We start from the raw sequence: 11,403 nt of genomic DNA, 5'->3' as shown, positions 1-11,403 counted from the left end.
TACAGTTGCTTCTGATTCACTTAATATCCTACCAAAAATAGTACAGTGAACAAAAATTATACCAGTGGAAGAAAGATAGCATGAAATATCAGGCTAAGGGTTACTCCCACCTACCATGAAAATTGGTAAACCAGGTTGCAATAGAAACGGAGTAAAAAAGGAAGAAAAAGCCAAAAGGGACGTGCTTGTGTGGAAATAGATCCGGCGTTAATTCATCATTTATTGATCGACATTTGTATTAGTATTACAATTGCAAACAATAATAGTAACAAATCGACACACAACGAAAGTGCACTTTAATATAATTTCTTTTCCCGGACTATAGCTGACTTTTCGTCTATTGAATTTTTGTTCTAGGCCGAGTTTATCATTGCTATCGCTTTTTTGTCTGCTCAAAAATTTTCCTTTATCTGATTACAGTTCATGTATTCTGATCTTTCGTATACCACGGCACTCGCTACATTACAAGCACGAATCAGTTTTGCCTTACTCGCAATTGCATGGTGAACGACTACCCTCAGATTTTCACAGTGTCAAATCGTAACATGCATGAATCAGGATAATGATGTTTTCATTCCCTCTTTGATTTCGTCATGGCGTGTTAATGATTTAACGGAGTTGCCCCTTCAGTCCGTAGACTTTAAATTTCACCCAGTCTGAAGGGATCCACTCCTCGTCAGGAGAGCGCAGAATAGTACGTTTGTTTGTAGACATATATTCCAGGTTTGTTTGGCCAATAGCTTTGTTCAAAATCTCCTGTTCCTTCAACAGATTTTTTCTGCCATTCATTTTACACAACTTGATGTACTCAGTGTCTGCAGGTTTAATTCCGTGGCATTTCTTTGCCACCCTACCAGAAGGCAAAATATCGTTAAAATCTTCGTATTTAAGATCAGCTTCACCACGGTTAAGACAAGGTACATTTGATATGGGAATTTTATCGTTCTTGTAGTCGTCTTTGCCACTGACAGACGCACTTGCACCGGAAAGGAAATCAATTTGTGAGATGGGTGGAAGGGTAGTAAACTTGTATGGTTTCCTTGGCATTTCTCCAGAGAATGGTCTCAGAGGATTGCGTGAAGTCACTCCTGGAAATGTTTTAGCTTTACGAGGAGGAGTTGGTTCTTTTCCCTGCTTGTCAGTCAGACAATCTATATTCGAAATTGGAGGAATTACTGTAGCAGAAGGAAATTCTTGTGTTCCCATCAGTAAGTCAGGTCGCCGCGGCTTCTCAAACATTCGTTTCACCATGTTTACTAACTTCAGAAGATGTTTGCCAACATTTCTTTGAAGTAATGTAACGAGGATCTTTTAAGTCTGATATATCGACTGTTACCAAGGGTTACGATGTCGCATCATTAATTCTATAGTAGATTTGGTGTTCCACCTGCTGTAGCAACATGACTGGTTCAAGTAAAATAAATATAATTAATAAACAAAGAAATTTCTCCACATAGCTACGTGTGTATAAACTTGACAACTTGATAAAGTCTGCGTGTATATTTGTTGAATATTAGATAAATAACCCAGTTCAGTTCTTGCTCCATTAGAGACAACAGACTTATGTGAGTTAGAATTACACAGTGCATCATTATCCAATTTAATTTTAAGCCTAGCTGCAATTAAAACCAGCTGCCTGACATAATTACTGCGCAATTAAAATACTGAGCCCAATGCAAAATAACAACGAAAGAGAGAGTTTATTTCATTGTATTCGTCTCTGCATAAAGAGAAATGTCAACAGCATACAAAATGACATGTTCAAAAAACATGAAAATTTGTTACGTGATGAGAGTAAATTTAAACTTAAGAGTGGTCATTGAACTTTTTTTTAGTAGAGATTGAGCCTAAAAATTGCATCATCAGGAAAATGAAAAACATCATCGTGCATCGCAGAAATTGAGTATTTTAGAGCGACTGAGTTTTTTCCAAATATTGAGGCTTTAGATTGTGTAACGACGTTTTTATTTATAAATGCATGGTTAAAAATTGTTTTTCAGATTGATATCATTCATTTTGTTTTTGTCTCTGACACCCGATCCCGAGAACAAGTTTCACAGTTGTAAAATTATTAGAGATCGATCGCTCAAAAAATAAAATTTAATTTGGTGAGGAAAATACACTGAGCATGACCAAATTTAAAGACGTTAATAGTTCAAATTATTCAGTAACAGTTCAATAACTAAAAACATTAATAAACCTCTCCGTATATATACTTTTCACGAAAACAAGCTGCCATGCCGAGATTATCAATAGATTGTCAGAAAAGTGACGTCAACGGAAAAATATATTTCACGAATCTAAATACTTTTTGTATTCTATTATATATAGACACCTGCGTGTATACGAAATTCATCCAGGGGAAGTTGGAAATGACGTACTGTCTTTTCAGTTAATGGATGAAAATGTTAAGTCCCTGCATCAGCGAGTCACTCACAAGAAAGTGTAACTGAATTTTCAATTAAACACAGACGTGCTAAACCTCACAATTTATAACGTTTTTTCAAATTGAAATGAGATGAACAGATCTTTAAAAGTTCACGGTCATTGAGGAGCCTTACGCAATCTTAATATCTAATGACGTCCGCTGGGCTTGCTTTCGTATTGCCACTCATTATACAAAAGGATAACGGAATTGCGAACTAAAACGGCTAAAAATAGTCTAAATTATATTGGCTGTGTGTCTCAACGGATGCATGTTTTTCGTGCATATATTATTTCGCAAAGGACAGTACAACTAGCACACATTACTAGCAATATATTGCAGATAAAAAGGTTTGCTGCTATGTATAGAGTCTACGTAATGACGTAGTTTTCTGATTGGTCAATGCGGTCAGTTGGCCAATCATGAACACACTATGTCACAGTCTAAACTTTTTGTCATGCATGCATGGTGATTGAATCACTATCGATGACGCAAGCTAAACGCTACAGGGGTTAAATTGTTTATTTGACCTTAGAGGTCCATTCAACAACAGTTTTCTTTGAATATTATAGGTGTTACTTGTTAGTACAACCCTTCTCGTTTTGGGTCTACATCTTTCCTTAACTTTATGTGGCACCAGTGTAGCACATACTCTCTACTTTTAATTCGATGAACACATGAATAGATAATTAAGAATTACTCCACAGTAAATAGAATTCAAGAGTAATTAGAGTATCAATTAGTACTTCAAGTATCATGTATGAACTATGTGGTGCTACTTGTCATTGTTGTAGTACGTCAAACGACAAACGCAATTGGTATATATTGTCTCAAAAGCGACGAGACGTGCGTGCAAGAACAAATATGTCATAAGACATAAAGTTATCACTTAATTAAGCTGGGCTTCCCAGAGTTTAAGTTTTCAATTGACCTTATCTTTTCTCACGCCGACCTGACCTTCAAAAGACTCTGAAGACGATTCGTGACAGGTTAAATTGGCAAGTCCATAAAAGGTGAACCAATAATATGTGTATTCAGTTGTTTGCACAACGATAATCTATTCACAATAAAAACGTGATCACTTTGAATGTGAACGTGCACGCTGTCAATACTAATTACTGTAATTAAATACCAGATATTGCATATATATGCCTCTGTAAATCACGTTCTTACTTAAAATTGCTTTCCATCACGCTATATGAAATTCATTCTCACATTGATGAATTCTAATAGAGATGTCAAGATACTTCAGTCCTGGATTAGGACGGATATTGCTATTTTTCATATTTTTCCCCTCACGTTGGCTTGTTCATTGAACCGGGTTGCCAGAGCATTTGAATATTTAAATATTCATCACTTTTGTTCCCCAAAATCCTAGAAAAGTTTTGTAGAAAATACCAAGAGCACTGGTATATAACAAAACACCGAAAGGGCCCCATATAACTTGGAATCCTCCGGGAGAAAGTTATACAACACGATCCATCCCAAAAAGTTTGGGGGGGGGGGGGTTGGGGTGGTTGTAAAGACCAAAAATTTCCGAAAGAAAACAGAATTTTTCGAATAATTCTTTTCGCATAATTAATATGAAGAATAACAAGGTGCTATAAGTATAAGGCTTGGTCTATAAAGGCATGTTTACAAAAAGGGTCGATAAAACGGTTTTTCCGAATATGTCAATTCCACAAAACTGGTTGGGGGGGGGGTAGCTATCCCCAATACCCCTCATCGCTACGGCCCTCCATCTGAATAATAAGGGACAAACGCCAATATTCTCCAACCGCTTCCTCAAAATATTCATCATTTAAACCAAATTTGCCATATATATATGTTTTATGAAGAAAAATCTTAGTATACAGAGTCAGAGAAAACTATGTAGCGTGGCAATGCGTTTCATTTTTGTTGCCGGCTCGCTATAGATCTGTTTTGTTGTTTTGTGTCAGCACTTTACATGCAGGTATATCAGTCAAATTATAAATGGCATTTGTCGGCTACAAACTATTCAATGTTTTTATTACACTTTTCATCAACCCACTGCATTTACTGTCGCCTCCGCATGCACGTATATATATATATGTAATAAGATGAATTATGAGAAAAACATTTAAATGTTATGATGCTATCGCGAGACGGTCATTCAGCTCATTAATGCATGAAGTAGCTATAAAAATATTTTAATTTTGCTCCGTTTGCATTCCTTACACCATTCCAAACATGCTCCAACTCAAGAATGAATGTTTCAAAAATAGTTGCACGTATAATATCATCTCCAGTAAAACAAGTTACGAACGAGTTACTTAACCTATTTCAAACCACATCAGTAATAAATAAATTACGAATACATGTTAGCCAAGACATCAATCATATCAACGTTCTGCATGCATAGGTAATTTAGACTGCATGATACAATGGCGATGGAAACATTTACTTGCGCTGGTGTTTTTCTAAGCACTGACTGACCCAAAGAATTTCGGCACAAAGTACTTAAAAATAAGAAAGATAAAATAAGATAGATAAAATAAGATAAAATAAGAACGCGTATGTATGTGCATGTATATGCAGTATGTACGTGTGTATGCAGTATGGGCATACGATCTTTTCGGGATCCACTTGACTTTTAACGTATATATGGAATTTAGTTCGTCAATTCATGAAACGGCAATGGCAATGCATTTTACTTGATTGATTTGTTAATTGCATGTAATGATTGATAAAAACATGCATGCAGCATGCTTCGGCCTTCGGGTAATTTGCTTGTATAATACGTCTCACGTCGGGGTTTCCTGGGTAATTTTCACGTCTGCTATATAGCTTCACTATATAAATATGCTTCAACACATTTTATAAATAACAGGTCACAGCAGTCGTGATTTATCTCGACTATGCTTATTTTAGGATAATTGAAGTTTCGTACGTGACGTTTCATACTGAACAGGCAATTACTAGGCTTTTTCAATGTTTTTTTTTTATTTCTTGGCCACTATTCTCCCTGCCGTTTTTGTCATTCAAGGTAATTCCCGCAAGAAGAATCGCACTCGAGTCGTGTTAGCTCCAGCTAATAGGGGTGACAGAACCATGACAGTCATTTGCAATTTTAAAAGTATATTATTATACGGTTGTAAAAATATTTAAATTTTAAAACCATGAAAACCTTGCAAATACGCACTTGGTCTACCAATTTAGTCACATCCACTGTGAAGTCACACTGAACCCAATTTTCATCATTCGTCGAACTTCAAAAAGAAGTAGTTTGTGTACCATCCGCATTTCATTGATATTCAATACTCAATCAGCAGTTATGACTTATGAAAAGAATTCAATTTTCACAAGATATTTCAACTCATACCTGCATGTGTTTTTGCGGTATTTAAACGAAATTTGTACGAATTTGTACGAAAGCGTGTCGTTCGTAAGCGGCTGAAAAACTGACATAGCTATACATGTACATTTATACTGATATCATTTTTGACATTGCTCCTACACCATTATTCGCCGGTTGTGACAGATTGGTTTCAGGTGAGTTCTATCAATCATTGAAAAAGTTTTTTAAAGGTGTATAGGATACGTTTTGAATGAGTTTATGACCCCATCATGTCGTCATGCTGGAGATACCGGGTGTACTTCAATATCATAACGTTTACATCTAAAATGACGACATGTTGCTGTGGGCAAACGTACCATATGTTAGAGGTCATAAATTTCCTGTGACGTTGGCTATATACCCGGCAACTCGGCAAGCTAGGTTCTTTGTAAACAATGACCATTATTTTGGCATTATCTATATAAGGGGAAAACCAATGAAACTAATGTGATGTGGTTTTTAAAACACTTTGGAGTAGCAAGTAAAAAGGACATAGTTTTGTAATCTCACATACGTGAGAATGAAATTATCAATACGTGATTCTTGTAAATACTAGTCACTATAGTTATGATTTTCTTTCGATAATTATCATTCGTAGAATGCGTTCAAATAAATCTCGAATTTTCCATACACCCACGTGTCATTCTCTTACTTGGTATCATACATCTAGCTATCTATACGTAGGCTAGAGTGGTATATTCAATGGGGACCGTGTTATCAATTCCTGTATCCATGACTCTTGTTTAGTCGTTCTTTATAGCCAATATTTAGAATTGCGATTTTCGTTTTGTTAATGTGTTTGCCAACAGTTTGCGCATATTATACATCAGAGATTTTGGATTTAATTCTGAAAATCTATCATCTCGTTTGGCGGGAAGGCAGGTCAGGTATGAAACCGCAAAGTATCGAAACGCGGTGTAAATTGAGCTCATATTTGAGGGCGAGATTCACTAACCGGATATTGAGTGTCAAATCATAACGAAACAACATGCATCATGTTTTATTAACCACAAAAGTCGGCTCGAATAATGCCACGACACGACTGAGCTTCACCATGATTCCACAAATTTATTGGGACAATTATTTACTTAATCTAAAGCTGAATGTTTTTGAACGCAGACATCTAAAACGATCAATTTCTTTGTCTCAGACCAGACTGGCTTGAGCCATAATAGACAATTTGCGTGACGTCAATAGTGGGTGTTATCATGCAAAAACATTACAGGTCCCGATCAATGGTTTAGCTCAGGCATTTGATTGGCTGCTAGACTCATTGTTGATTGTTTTTTAAAGAGCGTTTGACTTCCTCTGGTAAACCAAACAATATACGTTAGCATAAAAGGTCACTCTCGTCATCACACTGATCAGTTGTGCTTAGTTGTGATTGAGAGAGTTGAAAGGCTGAAAGTAAGAGACTAGAGAAAAATCGTATCATAAGAAGCTAAGAATGAAACATAATTTTATGAACACTGACACAGAAATGAGCCAAGGAAAGACTGGAACATTGTATCTTAGAAGCGACGAGCGAGTTGGAAGACTGCAACGACTTACAGTGACAGTGTATCGTAACACTCCGAGCCCGTTTGCTGTTTTCACTCGCGACGGCAGAGCGAAGGTACTGGCTGGGAAAAATGCTGCATACCTTGCACTGGGTGACTGTGAAGTACAAGCCTTAGACGAAAAAGCTTTCACGTTTTGTTCGAAGAAAGAGCGAATTGGGAAGGGGCCATCATATTTGACATTTGAAGCTAATTCAAAAGAGGAGAGAGACAGTTGGTTAGATTTGTTTAAATGTCCCGACGTGAAATTAAACAAGACGGCACGCTGTTACAGTTTCCTACCAACAATTGAAGAATACGAGGACAACGAGGAGCCGAGTCGTAGAATGAGCCATGGGAAAGCTAACCTCATTTCAGTGTGAGAACATTATCAGAACTCGCTATGACTTAATGTTGATCTAAGTGCGCCTAATATTTAATCAGTCTATATGCATGCATGGGGTCTGACCACGAAATACCCATGCAACAGCATCAAAGCCATAGCACTAAAACAGGTCGAAGCTGCAGCGGATGTCAGGTCGTGATTGAATCTTTTACGTGGACATCGCAAGAGTATCTATCGCTCAGAACATGTTCGTTTTGTATTTAGAACAATGCCATGTCATGTTACATTTTAGTATAACATCATGCATAAATTTACACTTCAATATTGAACATGCACAGCGGACTTAAACGCGAATGCTAAGTCATTTTTGGCATAAAATGAAATGAAATGAAAAATGAAATAGAAGAAATGTTGTAAATATGTAAATACGGAATATAATATATCAGCTCTAGACAATTTGCTGGAAATTCATATTTATAATTGTAATATAAATTTAATCCTGGTAATAAACGATAATTTAAATAGAGATGTGCGTGTGGCTTTTAGTTTCAGAGTTTAGATGTAAAGTTTTCCCCGAATTGTTTATGTTATGAACTAAATTCATGCGATGATTTGTGGTCGCTACGGAATTGTTGGGTGGGTAATATAATATCCGGTTTAAGACTTTCGTCTTCCTGTGTATGCACGAAGCATTTCTAAACCCTCGGAATTCTTTATGACCTCTAATGACTCTCCTGGTTACCAAATACTAGTTTACCACAAACTTCATCTTGTGTCACGAATTTCTGTCTTCTTAATAGTTATAAGTTTCCATTCAAAGAGACATGCAAAGACGTCAGATCAACATGCCTAAAATATTATTCCTTGAATAATAACACAAGGGAATGCACGTACTTTAGTCATAAGAAAGAGTCTTTCAGTTATACAATATCTTTATGCATGTAACTGTAACTTGATACCAGCGCGCTGTCTAACATAATTCATACAGCGAGGAATCGCCATTGTGTCTGTTAATTCTTCCTATATTATATATATACTTTATACCATGGACAGTAGCATATACCTTTGCTTTGTAAGCACAGATATATGGCATTATTGTTTCTTTTAGTTCGTCTTTTATTACACTGAATACTTACTAAGGTGTCAATGTTGTAAAGAATAACAACACATGCAATTTAATCAGCATGCATGCAGTAGCTAGTTTTCATTCATGAGGTCGAGGAGAACAATTGTATAGATACAACTAATCGTTTTACAGAGTGTATGAAAAAAGTAATTCAACTTCTTAGTGTTTTTGTGCGTCAATTTCTTGCTCAACGACATTAATTCTTCTCATAGCCATAGCGTTCGCAAAAGATATATTGCTCAACAGCTAGACTCTATCGTTAATGTAATATTTTACGAGCGTGTTGAAAGTATATTGATTATTGTCTTTTTTTATATACGTACTTTTTTATTCTCAATTTACACAAAGCCATAGAGGAAGAGGAAGTTTAATTTATCACGAATTTGCATCTGCTCTGAACACAAAGACAAACTCAAATAATCGTCTCCGTCCTATACCCATGTCAAAATTTATTTTTGTAAACGTTCGCCCTCTTACGCCGGGTGAAGGAATATTCATTGACTGCCGTAGACATACAGAGTGACACACTATAATCGTCTCATTTGCAACACATCGTGACTGGGTACATGCACACGCGATCCTATCTCAATCAGATACTGCCAATTGCCGTAAACTGAATGCATGAACACATGAAAGTTTGGAAAGTTTGTCGTAAAACGTCGCTTATGACCTCAAAACAGATAATTGCCTGTAAAATAACAAGACACTTAGATAAAGACTTTAATTTTCAGACGTATTCCAGCTCATACTAGTACTCGTGCACCACCAACACGGTCCAATAGCGCTCTATACGTATAGGTCGTTCATATATAATAGCTACTGAATTTGACTGAATGACTTAATCTTTTTATTATTTTGCCTTTTTTAAGTCATTCTAACGTTGATCAGACGCGTAGCTGCAGCAGGGAATAAAGCTTATAGTTGTTTGAAGTTGCATTTGAAATTTCAGTGTTCGGACAAATAGGAAACATGCAGAAACTGATGCAGATCTTCGTTGGGACAGAAATTTATCGTTTCTTCATTTATCCTGTGATTTATCGTTTCTTCAAAATACCACATGCAATCACCGCACTGCAGTCATGATCAGCCTATACAGATTGGATAGAGATCACATGACTTACGAAGCTTGACATTTTTATACGTCACATCAACCAATGGCATTAAAGACTATATTTAGATGGAGTATAAAACACAACGCATGCGATACACCCACATAAGTAATAACTCAGTACACTGACTCGGATGCTTCCCAGGCGTTCGTGTCTCAGCGTGTGGGAAACATCTACCTATGCATTGTCGTTCATAGCAACGACATCATAGATCGGAAATTATTACCATTAATTCAACGACGGTATATAGTCACCGTCTAATTAAAAGGTCTGTAAAGGAACTGTTTTCGAAAGAGTAGGAAGAGTTGAAACTTTCGGTATGTGTCACCCACAGGGATTGGATCTCACCATATTTGATGAAGATAATGCCGCCGGTATGTGCAGTAGTTTTTAAATTCCTGATTCGTTTTATTTATAGAATGCGGACAAAAATGAAAGCATCAGGCGATTAGCTTACTTCTATTATCTACAATATATCATACTTAGGACGTGTACAACTTGTTAAAGACTTGTAAGTCGGATATATAGGACTTAAAAACCATATTATAGGCTATATGAAAAACTATTTAGTTGCTTTAAAATGTTTCCAGAAGTTAAAATTTACTAAACTATTGGTGCGAGAATTTGCTGTAATTGCAGGTAGGTGAATATGACTGCCATTAGAAAAGGTGTGAAAGGATATTGAAAACGGAAATCACTCAAATTGTTATATAATATATAAATTTTTAGAATATTAAGTATATTTTACGCCTTTCGTTTGTGTGCAATTTCCCATATTCGGGCATAGTAATAACGTTCTAATAGTTCCTGGGAGAAACAGATTATATAATGCTTAAACTCGCATTTCAGAGCTGTATAGAATAATCACCGGAAATAGCTAGTTGATTTTTAGTCGCTATTTGAACCTATTAGTGAAGAGAGTACGGAGAGTCGACAAAGGTCTCTATGTCTCGAAGGTTCTAAAACATACCATTTTTCTCATTTTCTCATCCTTTGTCGGCTTTGATGAGATTTGATATCTACTGCAGTCTAGTGTTCAAATCCGCTTGTTCTGTATAATTTCTAAAGAAAATGTGAAAGAATTATTTGTATAGTCAGGAAACAAAGATTACAGTTTTTTGTTAACTACCGTTATAGTATTCAATATTTTTAAGTACTTGTATCATCATTGCTGAGTATAAGCCGATTAATATATCTTACTGCGTTCCTGCCACTTCTTATAGAAAACTATGCATACTATGAGTCACGCAGACTGCAGAGCTTTTTCTATTTGGAAACCATAATTTAATTAAAAAAAAACTTTCTGGGAAACATATGGAAAACCAATAAATTCAGAAATTAGTGATATATGATCAGGTTCGTATCGGTAACTTTGACGAAGGTCTGGGTCAACAGAGGCTGTCCAAGGGCACAAGTATATAGAACAGAAAATCAGTATCATAACAGTTTCATGGAATGCTTGCCCGTGTAGTGCAACTGTAGAGTGTACAACTAGCACAAA

The 11,403-nt window shown here is 36.1% G+C and overlaps 1 protein-coding gene across 1 annotated transcript; it reads right to left on the bottom strand.

The window, feature by feature from the left end:
• Nucleotides 1-195: 195 nt before the first annotated feature.
• LOC114526766 lies at nucleotides 196-11,111 on the bottom strand. Its single transcript, XM_028548294.1, has 2 exons — nucleotides 10,873-11,111; nucleotides 196-1,404 (listed from the first exon to the last, which is right to left on the bottom strand). Exon 2 carries the CDS (start codon nucleotides 1,249-1,251, stop codon nucleotides 610-612), a length of 642 nt encoding a protein of 213 aa, XP_028404095.1. The 5' UTR covers nucleotides 1,252-1,404; nucleotides 10,873-11,111; the 3' UTR covers nucleotides 196-609.
• Between the last annotated feature and the right edge of the window lie 292 nt (nucleotides 11,112-11,403).

The sequence above is a fragment of the Dendronephthya gigantea genome, unplaced genomic scaffold, assembly GCF_004324835.1.
Source record: "Dendronephthya gigantea isolate DGI-Jeju-01 unplaced genomic scaffold, DenGig_1.0 000001F, whole genome shotgun sequence".
NCBI classification, from domain to species: Eukaryota; Metazoa; Cnidaria; class Anthozoa; order Malacalcyonacea; family Nephtheidae; genus Dendronephthya; species Dendronephthya gigantea.
The sequence above is the reverse complement of the archived record's forward strand: the minus strand, read 5'-3'. Positions and strand labels throughout refer to the sequence as shown.